The sequence below is a fragment of the Rousettus aegyptiacus genome, unplaced genomic scaffold (genome assembly GCF_014176215.1).
Source record: "Rousettus aegyptiacus isolate mRouAeg1 unplaced genomic scaffold, mRouAeg1.p scaffold_m13_p_10, whole genome shotgun sequence".
NCBI classification, from domain to species: Eukaryota; Metazoa; Chordata; class Mammalia; order Chiroptera; family Pteropodidae; genus Rousettus; species Rousettus aegyptiacus.
Genome location: NW_023416285.1, coordinates 53,872,559 through 53,894,125, shown reverse-complemented (window position 1 = coordinate 53,894,125; position 21,567 = coordinate 53,872,559). Strand labels below are relative to the sequence as shown.

Genomic DNA, 21,567 nt, shown 5'->3' with positions numbered 1-21,567 from the left:
GTAAATGTGAGAAATACAGTTGAAATTTATGATTACTATTTAAATCTGAGACTGAAAACAATGTATAAGAGTAAAGATGTGTGATTTTTTACAAATGTAAAGAAATAATTTATGCCTGAGAGACAAAAAGGCTGATAATATCATTAGTTAAAATATTATATATGAAATTAACAGCAATTTAGAAATCAATATGATCAGATTTTTTTTTCCTGAAGTAACAGATTTAATAAGACTATTCTATGGAAATGATTTATGCTGCTTGGATATTTAGGCATATGATAATGTTTTAAGCTATTAAATAGGTAATGATTCATCTATCTACTCATCTATCTATCTCTTACAAAGACATACTCAATAAACAGTTTATATTTCCTACTATATCCAAGGTTTTTTAAGAGAGCCATACTTCTCGATATGGGTACTTACATTGCACAAACTTTTAATTAACATATGAATTTTTTGAAAAGAGAACAATTTTGTTTTCATTTTGCATCACTTATGCAAGATGACTTTGTGAAGAACTGTGGTTTATTATGAGGTAAATGCCTGTGCACGTGCACATGAGTGTGTTTATGTGTGAAAAATAGGAGTAGAAGAATAAAGATGATATAACAGAATGGGAGATTATCTAGAGAGCCAAGAAAAATATCATATCTTATTCTGTATGTCTAATAAATATTGATTTATTATCACCTATAGTAGCACCTCTCAATGCAGATTGGATTATAACTATAACTTGCCTGGGAAAAGAAAGGATATTCAGAATCTTGAACGAAATTTCAAACATCAGTACACATTTACCATGAACAGAAATCAAGAGCTCTCCTGGAAACTCTACTTACCTTGCAAACTTCCTAAAGAGATTTTGTTCATATTCCTACAACTCAAGTAATATTCCATTGTATATATGTACCACAGCTTCTTTAGCCAGTCATATATTGTAGGACACTTAGGTTGCTTCCATATCCTGGCTAATGTGAATAATGCTGCTATGAACATCTGTATACAAATATCTTTTCAGATATGGGTTTTTAAGTTTTGGGGGTAAATACTCAGTAGAGAAATTGCTGGATCATATGATAGATCAATTCTCGGTTTTTTAAGGAAACTCCATATTGTTTTCCATAGTGGCTGTACCAATTTGCAGTCCCACCAGCAGTGTATGAGGGTTCCTTTATCTCCACATCCTCTCTAACATTCTTTTATGTCCCACATGTAAATGATATCATGTGATTTTCAACTACTTTTTTTTGTGGAGGCTACAGCTGCACTTTGAATTGAATGAGAATTGTCAACATTAACAGCCTGTTAATGGAAAGGAGCTGAGATTCATCTGACTTAATAGTTTCATCCCTTCCTGGCTTGTAAGGTTTGTGCTGAGAAGTCCGAGGATAATCTAATGGGGTTTCTTTTATAAGTTACCATTCTTTTCCCTGGCTGCCCTCAGAATGCTCTTTGTCATTGATTTTTGATAACTTTAATGCAAGGCCCTTTTGTATTGGTGAAGGCCTTTTTGGGTTGAAGTAGTTGGATGTTCTGTTGATTTCTTGAATTTCAAGCTCCAGCTCTTGCCTGAGATTTGAGAAATTTTCATCCACTATTTGTCTGAAAATGCTTTCTAGTCCCTGCTCCTTTTCCTCGCCTTTGGTAATGCCCATTATTCTTACGTTTCCTCTCCTGATGGTATCATCTAGTTCTTGTATTTCTCTTTCATTATTTTTCATTCTTCAGTTTCTCTCTTCTTTCTTCTGATTTATTTCTAGATTTCTGTGTTCGATATCACTGATCCTTTCCTCCCCTTGGTCGACTCTGTTTCCCAAGCTTGTTATTTCACTTTTTAACTCTTGCAGTGTGTTCTTCATCTCCAGAAGTTCTATTTGGTTCCTTTTGAGGGTTTTAATCTTCTTGCTCTGCTCATCTAGTTGTTTTTTAAATTTTTGAAATCATTGATTTGTGTTGTTTTGAATCTCATTGAGTTATTTTTAAAAGTACCATCCTGAACTCTTCGTCATTTAAGTTGCATATATCTATGTCTGTAAGCATATTTTCTGGAGATTTTTCTCTTTCTTTCTGAGATGCCCTGTCACCTTGGTAGTTCATGGTGTTTAATGGACTATTTCAGCTCCTGGGCATTAATGGAAGTGTATTCTGTTGTTTTTCCAGAAAGAAGATTTATCATATAAAGGTCTGTCTTTAGCCTGCTGCAAAGAAGGTGCTTTTCTTTTGATTTCCAGTAGGTGGCCTTTTTGTATTGGTGAAGGCCTTTTTGAGTTGAGATAGTTGGATGTTCTGTTGACTTTTCGGATCTCTGCTTTATATAAAGCCTAAATGTCTTTTTTATTTTCTTGTAGATATTTAATCACTTTTGCTACTTTTAGTTTCAGTCCCTGTCAGTGTTAGCAATAGTTTTGGTAGCATTTGTTCAGATTCCCCTGGGGCTCTGCAGTGATCAGTCTTGGAAGGTATAGGCGGAATGGCCTTCTGGATTGGGGGTTGGGAGCTGCAACTCAGCCTTGGTTTTAGAACCAGGGACAGTAAAAATCAACTGTTGTTTTTCTGCTGTCCTGTCCCACTTCTCTGCTTTCTACTCTGATGTCTGGGCCCTGCTGCCGGCTGCTAGAAGTTCTGGTACTTCCAGGAAGGCCGATCAGGGAAGTCACTGCACTTTCACCCCTCCCCCTCCTCCTGCAAGGAGCTCTGGAGGCTGTGAGAGGCAGCCTTTTATTCTGTGAATCCACTGCCCGACATCTGGGGTTCTTACCTGTGATAGTTCTGATGCACAGATCCCATGCTTAGATGACCTCGTGTGCAGTTTGGATGTTTTTTTTTTCATTGTTGTTGAGTTTTGGATGTTCAGTTTATTGTTATTTCAGGGGGAGAGATCTAAGAATGTCTCTCACTCCGCCATGTTTCCTTGCCGTATCCTCACTGACTATATTTCAAATGACTTCTAAAAATCTCCACCTAAGTATTGCTTTGGTTCCTTGAATTGATTAAATTCAAAAGAGAACACAATACATTCGTCTTAAAAAAAAAAAATCTGTCCTTCCAATTATTTTCTATTTCGGTAAAAGCCACCAGCATTCAAAGAAACACACCACACAGAAATGCCAGAGTCTGCTTAATTCTTTCTTTCCATCAACACTTAACTCCTTTCACTTACCAAACCTTTGTATTTACCCCAAGGTGTGTCATGAAAGTGCCTTTTTCTTTACTACAATAAAAAATACCTTTTTTTTTTTTTTTTCTGATCTCAGTTATGCTTGTCAGGATTACTAAAGCAGTCTCCCTAGAGATCTGTAGAGTTCCACTTTTCTATGCATACAATCTATTATCTACACTTTAATCCCAATGGTGTTTTATGATGCCACTTCATTCATGTCATACTTCACCTAAAATTCTCAATGCTATGTCAATATTAGCTAACATTACTTGGAAGATCCCCTGTGATATAGAAAATGATTTTGGAGTTGCAAATAAAAATGCTGCTAGCATGTCAATGTTATTGAGTCTGTATTGTTTAAAGGAACATCAGGTGTCAAAAATAGAAGGGCTCTAAAAACTCCACTGTAATAGGACTTTAAGGAAAATTTTGTTCAATTGGCAGTATAATTTTCCAACAAACTAAAAAGTAGGTTAGGATGGATGAAAAATTCAATTTCCGAACAGATTTAGATTAGCCAAATTTCTATTTCCTCCAAGTCTCATATACTGTAGCAGGTCTTCCTAAAGAAAATAAAGAAGAGTTAAGTGAACCAATTATCATATAAGTTAAATGGGGAAATTGTACCACTAACTTACTGATAAAACTATTAAGAGAAAAATAAATTTAGATCCCCTAGAATAATTATAGCTTATAGATATAAATAGAAAGTGGGCATTAAATAATAATGGAAGGAAGGAAGGAAGGAAGGAAGGAAGGAAGGAAGGAAGGAAAGAAGGAAAGAAGGAAGGAAGGAAAGAAGGAAAGAAGGAAGGAGTGGAGAGAGAGAAAAAGAAAGGAAGATAGAATAAGATAGAGAAGAGAATAGGAAGAGAAATAATATGTTAGTGTGCTTTCACTACAAGAGAGTCATCAAAAATATGTAATTACTACTCCAAACTACTGATAAATTTGAATCTCATTTTCCCAGCTCCCCCATTAAATTGAAAATGATAAATTAGTCCCACCATATCTGCAGCAAATTTTTATCAACGACTTTCCAATGAGGTCAGGATAGTATCCTTGTCCTTATCTTGTAATAATCTCTGGCTAACTCATATGTTTGAAGGATTTTGAGTATCGGTTCATCTCATCCTCCTAAATCTATTCTCAACTTGTCTCTTAATAGGCCACTCTATTTGTAGCAAGAATTCTACACCCATGACTACCACTCTTTCGTGTCATGAGAGACATGTGTACACGTTACAACTACCACATGTTTACTTTACTGTTGCCTTTAATTGATGTTGTTTGAAGGGGAACACATATTAGGAATTAATTTTAAGATTAATCATTTGCTAATTATGAAGTCAATCATTTAACATGCACTAAAACCAAAAAGTTCTGCTTTTCAACTGAACTAAAGAGAAAAACTCACATGAGAATCTTTTTCTTTTTAAAATTTTAATCAAAGTTGTTGGTGAAATACACTCCACGGCAGAAAGTCTCCTTTTAGAGTCATCACACTTTAGTATTTAAAGTTATGTCTGAGGTCACACAGTTAAACACTTTTAACTTGACAATGAAGAAGTCTTTCTGAAAACACTCAGCATAAAATTGCCAGTGATTATTGAAACACCCATCTCACAACTTTAGAACCAATTTGTTAATACCCTCTAGATACCTTGATTTATATGACTCACATTCTTTCTTGGTCACATATTTAAACAGAAAAATGTTTGTTCTTAACTTTCTTAATATCCCATTATATTATAGATGTTCTTATCTAAGTAAATGGGCAAGAACGACATCCTAAGTGTTGAAGGGATACAAAAACAATAAGATATTCAGTGCCTTTATCACAGGATAAATTCTTCTGAAGATTTTTTTCTTTTTTAAGACATTTATATTAGAAATAAACATCTATACAACATGAAGTATGATATTTTACCTCTCATTTTACTAAAGCTTATACTGATGAGTCTATTATTTTAATCAAGTTGGAGATAAAGTTACTTTTACCAGTGAAAGCCCATGGAGGTGGCGAGTAGGGTGCAAATTCTAGACATGCTGTGAAGTAATGCTGACAGATATTATTAGACAATGTGAGAGAAAAAAAGATAAATAGTGAGGCCAATAATTTCCACCTGAGTACCAGGAAGGACTGACTTGATTTTTAATCAAAATAGAGATGATTTCAGAAAAACTTGTTTGGAGTAAGTTAAGAACAAGTGCTGAGTTTTAAATAGCAAATGTTTAAAATACATGTGAATGCCCCAGTGTGTATGAGGAGATGGCAGCTGGATTTATTAGTCTGCAGTACAGAATAGAAAAATCATAAGAAATGTAAATTTCATAGTCACTGGTATACAAATAATTTACATGGATGATATCATCAAAGGAGTAAGATTAAAAACATAAAGGGTCAAAAACAAAAAAGATAACTGGGCCAATTCAACCTAGTGGTACATAAACTTAAATGTGGCATGGTCCTAATACATTTGAACATTCTATGTCATTAAGTAATATGATAAAGAAATGAATGATCATTTTGATTTTTAAAAATTGCCACAAAATAATGTATACAATTGCTTGAATAGCTTATAATTAGAAGGAAAATTAATGAAATGAAAGAACTTCATGAAAAATAATAAAAAATTCAACTGGTTCTTAAGAACATATTAAAGAACAACAAAAAGAATCGAAGAAGTCATAGAGATAGAAACATATAAAGTGATCATAAAAGTAAAATATGTAAGTTATCCTAACAAACATAACTGTATAAAAATTCCCAGGTAAAAGATGCAAAACATGTTAGATTGTAAAACTTCAGTTATGTGCTGGTTAAAAGGGCACACATAAACATTTGTACAGTGTATAACTTCCAAATAAGTTGATCAAAAAATGGAAAAGTTTGCAAAACAGCAAAGAAACAAACAAAAACCCCCACTCCATCAGTTACAAGGACCAAAATAAAGATGGTAAAATATAATCAGAAAAACAACTTCTGAAAACATATTGAAAATGAAATATAGTAGTTTTCAAATAAAGAAAAGCAGACATAAAATTTGTATTTAGAAAATACACATAAATGGTTAATTTATAAAAGTCTAGTCATATTCTGACTAAAAAGATAACATGTACAACATTAAAACATATAAACATTTAAACATGAAAACTATGTCACATATATACTGGACACTAGAATGCAGATATTGTTACCTCGATATTAGACAATAATTGATTTCAACTCAAAAAAACATTACCAAAAATGGAAGTCGATGAAAAATAATAAAATTTTTCATTCATTGGGAGTTATATAATTTTAAGTAAATAAAGCTATCACAATCTTAAGATCTATATAGCAAACATTGACAAAATTATAAAGAGAATGGCCTGCTTTGCACATCTACAGACTCATGGCAGTGACTAATGGATTGCTTGGTTGATCAGAGACTTGGGAGGATCAGAGGGGAGATTAAAGGCAAGAAGATGTGGAGTAGAATTATGTGGATAAACATTTTTTGAATTTGCATAGATTATGAAGATCTTCATATTCAATGGAGATTTCCTTCAGATCAATCAAGTGCTTCAGTCAAGGGTTTCAATAATAAGGTGTTCTGGATGAGCAGTCCTGTGTATTTCACTGTCATTTTCTAGACCTTCTAGAATTTGGTTATAAAGCTCACATACAGAGGAGCACTGGAGAATGGGATGAAAATGATGCATGAACACACAGCATGGAATTCAGCTCATCAAGTCTCATCTGGCTACTTCAGCTGTTCATGTACTCAACCTGTTAATAGAAGATACTGCCTCATCTCCTTCTCAATATGACATCATTCCTTAGACTTCTAGCCAGCCAGAAGGTAGAAGATTGCATTGGTCACCTTCTATGCTAGAGGATGCATTCATTTTCTCCATAGAAGTAGTTATAATTTCTAAATAACAAATACCCTCCTACCCCCACTCTCAGTGGTATTTTTGCTGGCATCACAAACCATGGATATGAGTCTTAGTAAAAATCAGAATGTTGCTATCAACATTGTATATGACTAGGCAACATATTTATAGCTAAGGGAACATAACAAAGTTTAATATTCATGTAATTTGCTGATTTTACCAAGTTCTCCATGAGCTCATGAAAGCTTTTCAGGGTTTTAGCTGAGACAATACACTATGTATTTCAGATATTGTCTTAAAAGATGCATTGTATGCTTGAAATAGTGACCTGATGTATGATGCCCTTATATATTTTAGTTTGAATACATGGGTTCAGAACTCAAGTGATTAAAAGTGGAAACATATCCCCAAGCAAGTATACTTCACCATTTCCTTTAGACAAGTTTGTTTTTCATTATTACAACTTAGAGTCAGGCAGTTTGGAGGTTTCATTTTTCAAGAGAGGAAGGATTCCACATTGGGATATGGTCATGATTTACTTTGACTGGAAGCTGTGAATTCTACTTGATTTTTTTTTTTTTTTTTTTTTTTGAGATCTTCTGCTTTAGAATTAGATTGAAGAAAGTGTTACTCTCCTGGCTATGGTGATTGATCTAAAATACAAAGATTGTGCTTGCTTTGGCAGCACACATATGAAATACCAAAGATTAACTAGGTCACTGACTCATGATAAGTGTAGGCAAAATTATGTCTGATACCCAGCAGATTATTAGAATCTATCTTAATATTCTGATGTCCATAGAAAAGATCAAATGAAAAGCCGTGACAAATCATTCAGATAGGATATATTATTATATTGATTTGGAGAGGATGAAGATTTGGATCATCTTGCCAAGTAAAGAACCCTCTATGACCAGAGGAGATGCTGCCATAAGATAAGGGGCACATGGAATGTATATGAACAAAATAAATAAAAGTATTGAGTTCAGCTTCCTGAACATGTCTAAATTCTGAGAATGTAAGACTTGTGTAAAGTACTCTGATTGATGGGACTTGGTTTCCAATTTTTAAGTGTGAGAGTTTCCTTATCTGAGTCATTTTAGGAAACTCTAAAGGAAAGTCCATTATCGGACTTTTTTGCAATCCAAGTATATGCTGCATTTACACTAATGCAGTTGGTATCATCTGGAATTTTTGCCAGGTGGCCTCTGATGATATTCAAGCAAAAGGAAGAAATCTACACATAATCAGAGAGCAGGAGCATTGTATCTTCTATACAATGGTGGTAAGTATCAGAAACTAAATGGATGCCTGAATTAGGGTAGTGCTCAGCACTATGAATGGCTGGCTGACCCACGTTTCACTGGATCATTGCCATTCACTGCATTCTAATTGCAGAGGATATGCTGGGCATAGAGCAAACATAGAGTTCTAAAAACATAAGAAACTTGTAAAAGTCAAAATACATCAATATGAATCATGCTTTAAAAATATTAACATATAATAAATGCGTTTTCAGCCTTCAGAAAATATTTTTTAGAATTTATTTGCATTTTCAGTAATGGACATATTCAAGAAAAAATACTCATATGTTTCAAGATACAATGATTTTTTAATTAAAAATAATTTTTAATATACTATATTAAAATGAATAAGAATTAAAAATTGGACATCATTTATCTCCTCAATTGTGCAACAAATAGTGAAATTGATTCTTAGTTAGACATGTCATTAAATTTATAAAAGTAAAAAAAGTTCAATCTTTAATCTATTTGTTAAATTAATGCAAAGCTGATTTGAATTATGAACATTTGCCTTTAATTAATTTTTTGCACTGATAAACATTTCCTCTAACATGTTTTTGTTCAAAGAAGCTTGCTACTATCTTATGTTCTTGGCATAACAACTAATTGATGAGTTTAAATTTCTAGAAGATAGAGACTGAAAAATAATATAACAATCTTACATTCCAGGTAAATATTTGTTTTTCTGACTGAAAACTAAACATTTGATTATAAATAGTGATTACAGATTATCAGCATTAGTAATTTTTATTTTTTATTAATTTAAAAATTTTAAATTATGTTTTATTATATTTTTAGTGATTTTTAACAAAATGGCATTTCACGTTACTATATTATGATCTATATTTCTTGTTACTTTTTCTCAAAATGATGTTTACCTTTAACATAATGCCACATTTTCTGTCCTTGAGAAAAAAAATATGACTCAATTGATCTTTTCTTGTCGAAGGCAGTATCCAGACCCTTTCACCAAAAGGCACCCAAGAACACTTGTTGACTAAAGGTGGAAAATAAGTCATGATTATCTTCATGTTCAGTAGAAATTTGTGGACCTATCCTAGTGTGATGTGCCATCACAGTAATTAACCATGCATGCTCTGAGCCTAGCAACACTGAGCAAGTAGAGGGCTTATTTTTATTTAAAAAGCAATCGATACTATTCTTATAACATACTAATCTTCTATGATGTTTCCCTGACCTGTATGTTCTAGGGGAAAATGTAAATTTTATTCTTCCATGGTCCCGACATTAATCAAATTCAGCTCACATTTTGTGTGCTCCCAGGATTTGGCATATTGTCAGTCTGCATATTACTTAAGGTTGAAAATTAAGTATCTAATATTATGTATAGAATATATATAAAATGATTAGTGTCCTTGTGCCAGGAAAGTAAGAGGAAGAAGATAAAGCCACCTGGGAAAAGACAAAGGAAGAATGGGATATGCTCACTAGTTAACGGTATTGTCAAATTCTAGACTTTATCTGTAGGCTAAAGTAGAGGCATAGGAATTTTGAAAACAGGATGAAGATGATATGTTTTTATTAAGATCATTGTGGCTAAACTAAACAGGACTGACCATTCAGGCCTTTACTACACTTAGAAAGATCTATTCCCTTTTTTTTTTCTTTCCTGTTTTACCAAATTTTCGACAAGAAAATAAACAACATTTTGTGACCAAAAATATAACAGTTGCCACACAAGCCAGCAGAAACCCTATCACATCCAAAGAGTGGTACTGGAACCAGGTGAGGTTGTGTGCAGCCGAACGAAGGTGTTTGGCTCCTTTGTGGCGCATGACAAACTCGATCCAGAAGACTGCTCGATCCAGGGGCTTGACGGGTTGATCGTGGTGAATCCTCGATAACCTCATAACATTTTCTTTATAACTGGTAGACAAAGATATAGGCAGAAATTAGAGGGGTTTTTTTTTCATTAAAGGTAAGTATGCGATAGCTTTGCATAATCTATTATGTTATGCCATCCAAAGGTCACAGATATGTTGGAGAAACATTTAATCCTTGTTGTGACACGACCTTTGCTGGTTGCAAAGCATTTAGGAGTTGTAAATGGTGTGTATGGAAGAAATAGGTTTTTAACAGAATATGGCCAAATGTAAACACATAAAAAAGGAATAAGCTTAAATTTTTCAAGAAAGAATATTAATATTATACGAAGTATTATTTCAAGTATTGTTCTAAGACCAAGATTGTAGCTAGTCCATATTGTTAGAAAATATCTACTAAAAAGTCCATAAGCATGAACCTTCATGTCTGACAGACACTGGAAACTGGTAGTCAACATTGATGAGCCATGTTTTTGTAGTGTCTGAGATTCCCCCATGGTACATTCTTGTGTGTTTGTAATACAAAAGACATTGCCTATATTGATAATGCCAAAACTGGGTAAAGGTTCTAGAGTAATTTTAGAAATGACAAAGTGATGAAATTTGAGTTTTGAATGTAAATATAAGTATCTCACTAGAATTTGAGCATCTAGATATTGTGGAAACATGGTAGTCGTAAAGTTAGTATCACTAATGGTCTGTCAAACAATGATTATAGGTATGTATTTGAAAGGCTAGTTATGTCTTCGCTTGACATTTCTTGGTGGCTGAAACAGAATTAGCATGCTTTTCTGGATTTTTGGTAGAAATAAAATTTCCAACTTGGAGACATGAAGTTGACAGAAATTAAGTGAGTTTTGATGAGATGTCCTAGTGTGAGCAGAACATTGTTGGGATTGGGGAAAGAGAAATGTGATCATCATTCACTAGTGAATGTGGTACAGTAGATCCAGCAGCAAGAGATAATGTGTTCTCTTTTATGCACAATGAGAAAGAAGAATATTTTAATTAAATAAAAATAATGATAGGGTCAGAACAGTAATTTCACATGATTCTTCCTAATACATTTTAGGCAAACTTCAGTGCTAATAGCAGCCTATTTATCCAAATCGTTCTTTTGTTCAAGTGTTCACCACTTATAAATATTTAATATTTGAAATACACACATACTTGATAAACTTGTATTTGTAGATCTAAATAAAAATATAGTATTCTTTCTTATAAATGAGATAGGATAAGAAAGAACTATGTTCATATTTAAAATTATAATTCTATATTTTATTCTACACTAATGTTTTATTTCTGTTATCTTAAAATGTTATGAATGATGAAATTACTACAATTTATGTATTTAAATGTATTTTTTTGTGTTTTAATTCCTTTAAGAAATATAAAACTGGAATATAAATACATGCATATGTTCAAGTTACACTAGACGCTTTTGTTCCCAGATAATTTTAGAGTTGATGTTAGGTTTAGAGTCAATGTTAAGATATTTCAAAATAATGTTAAGTATTTTCTTGGAAAATTCTAAGAGTATTTATGATTCCGTGGTATGTATTACATCAATAGTTTTCAAGTAATCAATAAAATTTAATGATCATTCTATAGAATGAAGTATAGTTTTAAAAAATTACCGAATTTGCCTACTTTGATTAGCAATTAACAACCTGGTAACTGTCTAATAGATTAGATATCAAGGTCATCATTTATGATAGAAAATATCACAGTAAGCCTTACTGATCCTCCTAACCTCATGCTCAGTTCTTGAATTAATATTTATAATATTTTGAAAATTATGACTTAAACTGTATATTAATAAAAGTCATCTGTTTCGAATGTGAGAGGGAATAGTGGAAAAGAGAGCTGACTTTTTAGCATGGACTCAAGGCAAATATTTAGTATTCTTTTCTGGAAATGGATACACTGATCCTTTTATCTGGAAAATCCTGATAGTAAGGCTTTGAACAGATAGTTTTACTCAAAATAGTTCCACTAAAAAGAGCTGCTCCAAATTCCATCTGAGTTTACCTTTTCTCTTACCTCCTGAATTTCAGTTTTCACTCATGTGAATGGAATGTTATAAGTAGCCTCTGAATAAAAATAATTGTGTCAGAGCTAACTCAGAACCAATTTAAATATAATGCACCTATGCAAATTCAGAACAAGTACTGAGAGGGCAAGATGAAAAAGAAGTCTTGATAAAAACTTACACAATATTGGGGTAAAAACCTCAAAAATGACAGACTTATAATATCATTAAGCATAATATATAATTCAAAACAGAGATTTCAAGTGTGATAAGAATGTGAGGGTTAGGAATAAGAGTTCAACAATCGAATTATAAAACAAGCACTGTTAGAGGATATAGGTGAGCTGTTGAAATACATTGTAAAATAGTGTTGTAAAGGATTAAAGAAATCAGAAACAGCAAGCAATGCTTATGTTAAAAAAGCAAATTTACTAACTTATGTACTATTAGGAGCAATTTCAGTGAATTAAGAAAATAAAAATTAATTAGAACATTTAGAAAATAATAAAGAAGGAAAACAAAATATTTTAACATAGAGAACGTTGAAATCTGATATCCCTATAATAGAGATAAAAATGGAACTAAAAGAAATTCTTATAAATAACACAAAATTTTTTATTTTTGAAAGGAAAAATTAAATACATTTATTTTATATCAACAGTGTTGAAAGGACTCACTATAGCCCAGGGAAATGTTGAAAGTAATTTATAGAGATACATTATATTTTAGTTTCTGAATAAAAAAAAGTAATGTTTTTTTTTTTTTCATGCTGGAAAAAAGAGAACATTTAAAAAGGAAATGATAAGATGTTTCTCATAATCTATGCAGCATTTAAAGTTAGATGACCAGGGTTTGGAGAAACATGGCAGAGTGAGAGATGCTCCCAGATCTGTCCCTTTGACACAACAGTAAGTTGAACATCTAAAGCGCAATAAAAAAAAAAAAAAAAAAAAAAAAAATCAAACTACACACCAGCACATCTGAGCGTGAGATCTGCACATAAGAGCTACTATAGGTCAGAACCCCAGGTGTTGGGTGTTGGACTGGGAGAAATAAAGAGGCTGCCTCTCCCAGCCACCAGAGCTCCCTGTAGGAGGTGGGGTAGTTCCATGAACAGCCCTACCTGGGAGAGCTGTGAGCTACATGTGGCCAGCAGCAGTACCCAGGCATGAGAGCAGAAAACAGAGAAGTGGGGACAACAGAGAAGTGTGGATAGCAGAGAAACAACAGTTGATTTTTATTGGCAGTGGTTGCCAAACACAAAGCTGAGCCTCAACCCCGATCTCCCACCTTAGAGGGTACTTCCTCCCATATCCTCTGAGACTGAACACCGCAAAGCCCCAGGGGAATCTGAGCCAACATGACAAAACTGTTGCTAACATTGCCAGGGATTGAGACTGAGAATAGAGAGTATGATTAAACATCTATAAGAAAAAAAAAAGGCATTATTAAGGCTTTATATAAAGCTAGGATCCAAGAGGCTAAGACATCATCTACCTGAAACTAAAAGAAAAGTGCCTTCTTTGCAATAAGCTAGAGAGGTCTTTATATAATAATAATTTCTGGAAAAACAACAGAATACACTTCCATTAATGCCCAGGAGCTGAAATAGTCCATTAAACACCATGAACTACCAAGGTGACAGGGCATCTCAGAAAGAAAGAGAAAAATCTCCAGAAAATATGCTTACAGACATAGATATATGCAACTTAAATGACGAAGAGTTCAGGATGGTACTTTTAAAAATAACTCAATGAGATTCAAAACAACACAAATCAATGATTTCAAAAATTTAAAAAACAACTAGATGGGCAGAGCAAGAAGATTAAAACCCTCAAAAGGAACCAAATAGAACTTCTGGAGATGAAGAACACACTGCAAGAGTTAAAAAGTGAAATAACAAGCTTGGGAAACAGAGTCGACCAAGGGGAGGAAAGGATCAGTGATATCGAACACAGAAATCTAGAAATAAATCAGAAGAAAGAAGAGAGAAACTGAAGAATGAAAAATAATGAAAGAGAAATACAAGAACTAGATGATACCATCAGGAGAGGAAACGTAAGAATAATGGGCATTACCAAAGGCGAGGAAAAGGAGCAGGGACTAGAAAGCATTTTCAGACAAATAGTGGATGAAAATTTCTCAAATCTCAGGCAAGAGCTGGAGCTTGAAATTCAAGAAATCAACAGAACATCCAACTACTTCAACCCAAAAAGGCCTTCACCAATACAAAAGGGCCTTGCATTAAAGTTATCAAAAATCAATGACAAAGAGCATTCTGAGGGCAGCCAGGGAAAAGAATGGTAACTTATAAAAGAAACCCCATTAGATTATCCTCGGACTTCTCAGCACAAACCTTACAAGCCAGGAAGGGATGAAATCAAATATTTAAACTATTAAGTCAGATGAATCTCAGCTCCTTTCCATTAACAGGCTGTTAATGTTGACAATTCTCATTCAATTCAAAGTGCAGCTGTAGCCTCCACAAAAAAAAAGTAGTTGAAAATCACATGATATCATTTACATGTGGGACATAAATCTAAAAGCAACAAATGAACAGGATGAACAAACAGAGACTCATGGACATGGATTAGAGACTAGTGGTTACCATAGGGTAAGGGGTGCGAGAGGAGGGGCGAGGTAGATGGGGTTAAGGGTGACGAAAGAAATTTAACTATGGGAGGTAAATACACAGTGTAAATACAAGTATGTCTTACTGTTAAAGTGTACAGCTGAAACTTACCGAATTTCATTAACCAATGTCACCGTAAAAATAAATAAATTTAAACTAACTAACTAACTAACTAACTAACTAACTAACTAACTAACTAACTAACTAACTAATTAACTAAACAAAGTTAGAAGACCATGAGTATGTTTACATAGTTCTGAAGAAAAGAAAGTGAGAGCTAAGTATGTTATATTCAGATAGATTTATTCTCATAGTGGGGCAGTAAACAACTATTGTTAAACATGATCTTAAGGAATTCATTATTCACAAATTTTTATTGTATTAAAATTCCATATCATATATCTAGTTAGAATGAATAGAATATATTTTGAAATAAAGTATCTCTGATTAAATGGTGAAATTTAATTCCCTTAAAATATAACAAAAAAGACTAAATAAATGTGAGGTAGGTAAGTGCCATAAATATTGGCAAATCAAAATTTTAAGTAATACACAGGAAATGAAATAATTTCTAGAGGTGAGTTCAACTGATAGTGGTTGAAATTAAAACACAGTTAAAAATTAACACTCAGAAACAACAACAACAAAAACCAGATCTAAAAATAAAGCCACTCAAAAGTATATATACATATATTAATTCTGAACCTTGGTGAGATATTTCAGAGAAAAAAAATTAAGATATAATTAGATATATCTAAAGTTCAATGTAGTTTAAAATTTATTTCATTTTATCTTTAACTAAATTAGATAAAATTTAAGTATTTTCTTAAAAATTCACACTACTGATATTTATAATGTTATTAATTATTCTCTCTTCATTGTACATATGCAAATGTAATGAATTAGTATGCTCTCAATATTAAGGATGGTTATTTTTGAATGATTAACTTTGAGTAAATTATCACTTCCATTTTTGTACTTACTGAACGCTTATACTATTTAAAGAAGCATTATGTATATTATAAAATAAAACAAGTAAACCAAAAGAAATATCTGAGTGTAATCATTAACATTATTTTAATAAGACACTGGTAGCTATTTGAAATCTGAGTGTTTTTGCAATTTTCACAAATAAATTTGTGAAATGAAGTAATAAAGTGATTTTTATGTAGTTATTTTATGGTTTTATTTAAAAGTATACCAATTAAGGAGGGAAAAAATGGTATAGATGATAGAGGCTCTGTTCATCCCTCTGGCAACCAAATCAAAGTTGTGACAGAAACAAGGAGCAAGTAGCAAGGAAAAATTGTCTGGGATCTTGATGAACAAGCCATACAACGAGGGAGAAATCCAAGAAACTACACTGTAATGGCAGAAGGAAAGATGGGGAGAGGACGCAGGGCTGCCAGGCCTCAAGCGGCTGAGGGAGATGGTGGCTGCGGCAGCAACAAATGCCTCATAAAGGGGCTGTGTTCATGAGTGGATTTTTGTGGTGACAGACCTGCTCACTCTGAGCACCACTGCCCATTTGGCTGTGCACAGAGGGTACTAAGGACTTACAGGGAGACATTGTCAGAGTGAGGGATACAGATGTGCTGGTAGTATCCATTGTTTCCTGTTGAGCCCTCCACCTCCCAGTGCACTGTGAGTTAGGTGCTCCTTGCTGAGCAGCACCTAGACTCACACTGGAAACAACTGGCCTCAGTTTCTGGTGTGGTCTTTTGAGGCAACTGTAAGCACAGCATTTGTGGATTGCTTGCTGAATCAACAGGTGGCCCTAGAGGGGCAGAGTCCTGGGCTAAGTTTGGTCTGCAGCTGAACCTCTCTCAGGGCTGTGCCACTGGACACCTACTTCACAAATTCACACTAATAAGACTGGGGGACTTAGGAGCTTTGCTTAGCACATAGAAACAGACACAAAAAGGTAGACAAAGAAGCAGAAACCATATGAGAGAACAGAACAGAGATCCAGAAATAATGGAGTCAAGTAATCTAACAGATGCAGAGTTCGAAACACTGGTTATAAAGATACTCAATGAACTTTTAGGAAGTGTAGATAAATCCAGTAAGAACTTCAACAAAGAGATTAAAAACACACAGAAATGGAAATGGAAATTATAAAAGGTAAGCAGTCTGAAATGAAGAACACATTATCTGAGATGAGAAGTATATTAAATGGAATATACAAAGGAATAAGCAAAGTGAATAAAGAAGAGGATCACATGTCCTCTCTAGAGGTCAGGAAAGCCAATCAGAACACTCAATCAGAATGGCAAGAAAAAATATGCCAAGACTATAAAAATAATTTAAGGAAGATATGGGACACTATTAAAGCTTCAAATATTCATCTAATAGGTGTAATTGAAAAAAATCAAGATGTTGAACAGCTGTTTGAATAAATAATGATGGAAAACTTCCCTAACCCAGTGAAGGAATTGGACATAAACCTCCAGGAAGCTCATAGAGTCTCCAAAACCAGGGATACAAAGAGGTCCACACCAAGGCACATCATAATTAAAATGCTAAAGTTTATACACAAAGAAAGAATATTAAAAGCAGCAAGAGAAAAACAGATAGTTACCTATAAGGGAATATCCATAAGACTGGCAGCTGATTTCTCAAAAAAAACCATGTAGGACCCAAGGGCTTGGCACAAAATATTCAACAGAATGAAGACCCAGGATCTACAACCAAGAATGCTTTATCCAGCAAAGCTATCATTTAGAATTGGACAGATAAAGAGCTTCCCAGACAAAAATAAGCTAAAGGAATTTATTACCACTAAGTCAGTATTACAGAAAATGTTGGAGGGACTTCTTTAAGAAGAAAAAACATGTATCATAAACAGGAATAAAGAATGGTAACAACTACATTCCTATCAATAAGTACCTCACTGGAAAAGAATTAGTGCTCCTCCCCCCAAAAATAGAGTGGCTGGATGGATTAGAAAACAAGACCCCTACGTATGCTGCCTACAAGAAATTAAAAGATTAAAAGACACTTAGGATTAAAAAACACAGACAGACTAAAAGGAAGGAGATGAAAAGAGATGTTGCTTTGATCAACCTAGAAGGTAATTAAATCAGACAGAAAAAGATAAACACTATGATTTCACTTGTATGCAGAATCTAAGGCATAAAAAGAACAAATTAATCAAAATAGACTCACAAATATAGTGGACAATTTGGTGATGAACAGAGGGGAGGGAGATTCGGGGGGCTGGAAGAAGGGGGAGAAGGGTTAAAGAAATACAAATTAGTAGCTGATGGATGGTCGTGGGAATGGAGAGCATGACAGAGGGAATGTAGTTGGCTAGGTGGAGGGTCAGGGGAGGGAGGAAGCAATTGGGGGGATCGTTTTATGAACTATATAGATGTCTAACCAATGTACTGTATACTTGAAACTAATTAAAATAAATAAAATTTTTAATAAATACACCAATTACAAATGCAGGAAACATTGAACATTCTCAGATATGATGGGTAACATAATCAAAGGTAAGCCTTTCAAAAGCAGTAGTACTTACGATGGTTCATTAATGACTGTTCTCAAGGCATTGAGCAAATCTGCACTTGTCATTGTGTTTATGTTCACCTCCACAGCCGCTCCTTTGGCCTTCATGTGAACAATGTTATCAGCCTGATCAGCAAACATAGGGACACCCACCATAGGGATCCCATGATAAATAGCTTCATAGATCCCATTGGTTCCACCATGAGTGATGAAAGCTTTTGCTTTGGGATGACCTAGTTTGAGGGTTGGGTGAGAAGTTGGTTAGAATTTCATTACAATAGCTTAACAGAATTTCAGAGGGTAATGGAGAAAGACTTCAAGATAACTCAATGAAAAAGGCAATATTTCCTATAGAAGCTGAGCACAGGGGTTATTGCTATTTCGGAAAATTGTGATCCCAGGAATAAGTGGAATTGACTCCCTCTGCATTGTCTGGAAAGACTTTACTGAGAAGGTGATATTGGAACTGAGAATGAAATTTGAAAAGTGATGAGAGTCTTAACTGAACATGCTCTTTTGTGAACCAGAGGAAGCAGGAATCTACAAACAATGGCCAACTTTTAAATTATACCTGCCTTAAATTGGCAATAAAATGTAAAAATTTTATATTATTAAACATCTATTGAAAATATTTGCTGTTAAACAGTTACTCAATTTGCCCATGATCAAACTATACAACTTTTTCCCCTCAGTCTTACCAAGAAGATCATTCTGGGGTATCCAGTCATAGAGTCGTGTATTGGCTCCTAATGTGGCTGGTTTCTTTCCTTTGTATCTCCATAAAATCTGTGGAGGACAATGCTTTCATTTTGCAAGTAAAAACTTAATTAAGAATTTTTACTTTTTTTGTGTGGTAAAGAAGTAAACTATTCAGTACAAACAGCTCAATTATGGGACAGCATGGCTGCTGGCTGCAAAGGAACCCCGGGGTCAGGCAGCCTGGGGCATGACTCCTCTCTGGCTAAACAACTAAGCTCCAGCTGGCTCTGCAAAGCTGTCTTTGGTGTTCTAGCTCCAGCTGGGAAAATGCAGTCCTCAATCTTCAGTGGAAAAGGAAGTTCACCCTCTGAACCAGAGAGGGCCTGTCTTATTTAGAGAGATGTTCCCGCCCCTGATCCCTTGATTGACCCATCATCATGCAAATAAGGACTCCACATCCTAACAGTTTGATTGGCTCACAAAACACTTTCATGATTGGTTGAGGTAGAGTGCTCTGAGTGGTCAGTGAAGATGTTAATGAGGATATAGTTGCATAGCTCCAATTGGACAGGGAAGATCTTTGTCCTATTGGTTGAAATATGATTCCAGGAACTCCTACAAAAGGGTTAGCTCAAATGGTAGGAACAGTGTAGGCTGGTAGTTCAGTGTGTCAACTGATGGTTGATGGTGCCAATTCAACCTCAACAGGAATCCTTGATCTGGGGTGTGCTGAAGAAAGAAACTTTACTCAGTGCAAACACCTCAGCTGTGATATAGCTAACTGTGAGTACACCACAGCTGTGGAACAGCTCAAAGTGTTACACTCAATTATGAAGCAGCATGGCTGTGAAACAACACCAATGTAAGGCAGCCCTAGGGTATGGTCCCTCTGTCTAGATGGCTCAACTCTCCTCTGATCTGCCCTGCTCTGCAGTTCCTGCTCTTCTCAGCTCTGCTCTGGCAAAATGTTTTTGGAATTTTTTCTTTGGTGTTTCAGCTCCAACTTGGGATGTACGGTCTTCAGTAAAAAAGGAAAGTGAATTTCTAAAGAATTTTAAAGCTCTAGAGCAATTTAAAAATCATGTAGCCCCACTCTGCTTTATGTGATAGTTAAGAGGAATGTGCAAAAGGGATAGTTTGCAAACATTAAGAGAGTAGGACATTGACATGAACCTTTTTTGAAAGAGCTTATACTAATAGTCAATTAAGTATAGCATTATCACTTACAAGTGATATATATCAATTAAAAACTTTGTAAGAAAGATTGTAAGTGAAGAAATAGAAAATAAACAGGACTTGTTTAGTCAGCCAGAAGTGGAGACTGAAAACATTAAAACAAATAATAATACTGTGTAAACTTATTTATGTCAGGAGGCCATCCTAACTCTCAAAGTTCAAATGTAATGTTTTCAAAAATATAATTAGTTGTAAATTTTTATTGTCTGATTTTTCAGTGTATTGTCTTTTCTCCCTCCATATTTAATTGTAGATTTTTCTGGTGGGGAGGTCGAAGTGGTGATTGGTCCTAGCATGACTCCTTAAGGAGAAGCGGTCCTTACTGAAGGCCGTCATTCCTTTTCTCGTACTTCTCTGTCTTTCTTGTCTTCTCTTCTTGTTCTTTGTTTTTTAGGTTTTTCTTCTGTTCTTACTTCTTCATCCTTCTTTCCTTTCTTTTTCCTTCCTCCTATCTATCTTTCTTTGGTTTTGGAGGGAAGTTAAATAGGAAGTGTCCTTTTATTCATTATTTAATGAACTATCTTGTTAGGATTTAAACCTTTTTTCCATATTTTTTTGTTTTAGGGGACAAATTCCAGATTATATACTAATAGCTTGCTACAAATAAAAATAAAGTTTTTAGAAATAGAAATGAAAAGTTTTAATAGGCCCACTTAGTAGACATACCATTACAGAGTTTTATGTACTATAGTTAATATACAAATATAGAAATCCCTTAGATAAGAGTTGAGAAAAATAATGTAAATAGAGCCACTTCAAAATGGAGCCAAAACTGCCATGCCATAGGAATTGCCTTGTATGCCTTACTCTTCACACACTTTGAAGGTTTAAACTGGGCCAAATACCTTTAGACTGGGCCAAGAGCAACCTTGTATTCCAAACAACTCTTTGCAGAGTTAACAGGAAAACAGACGCCATGACTGATGGACTGAAAACTAAAGACATTCTTTAGAATTAGCACCACCATGTAAAGCTTTAGAATAACTCAGCTTATTTGCACCTATGGAAATGTCTTCCTTGGCTTATTAACATCAACAGAATTTTTTTTCTTTTATTTATGTTAATCATTCCCCTTTTCTTTCTCATAAATACTCCTTGCCTTTACCACCTAATTGGAATACTATTTGGGTTTCTGCCTGAATCGGTGCTTCCTACGATTGTAATTCTTTTTTGATCTCAAATACTTGTGCCTCTCACTTTGGCCTTTTTTTTTTTTATGTTAACAGAGCATGTAAAGAGTAGAAATCTAGAATTGTAAAGAC

At 34.2% G+C, this 21,567-nt stretch overlaps 1 protein-coding gene across 5 annotated transcripts in view; it reads right to left on the bottom strand.

Moving 5' to 3' along the window:
• Positions 1–8,912: 8,912 nt before the first annotated feature.
• Positions 8,913–21,567, bottom strand: part of UGT2A2 (UDP glucuronosyltransferase family 2 member A2) — a 41,478-nt gene continuing 28,823 nt past the window's right edge. For all 5 annotated transcript variants that reach the window (XM_036227888.1, XM_036227883.1, XM_036227886.1 and 2 more), the window contains 3 exons: positions 19,069–19,156; positions 18,384–18,603; positions 8,913–10,236 (listed from right to left, as the gene is read on the bottom strand). In XM_036227888.1, the coding sequence (XP_036083781.1) occupies positions 9,957–10,236; positions 18,384–18,603; positions 19,069–19,156 (588 nt within the window). In that variant the 3' untranslated portion in view covers positions 8,913–9,956. The remainder of the gene's footprint in view (positions 10,237–18,383; positions 18,604–19,068; positions 19,157–21,567) is intronic.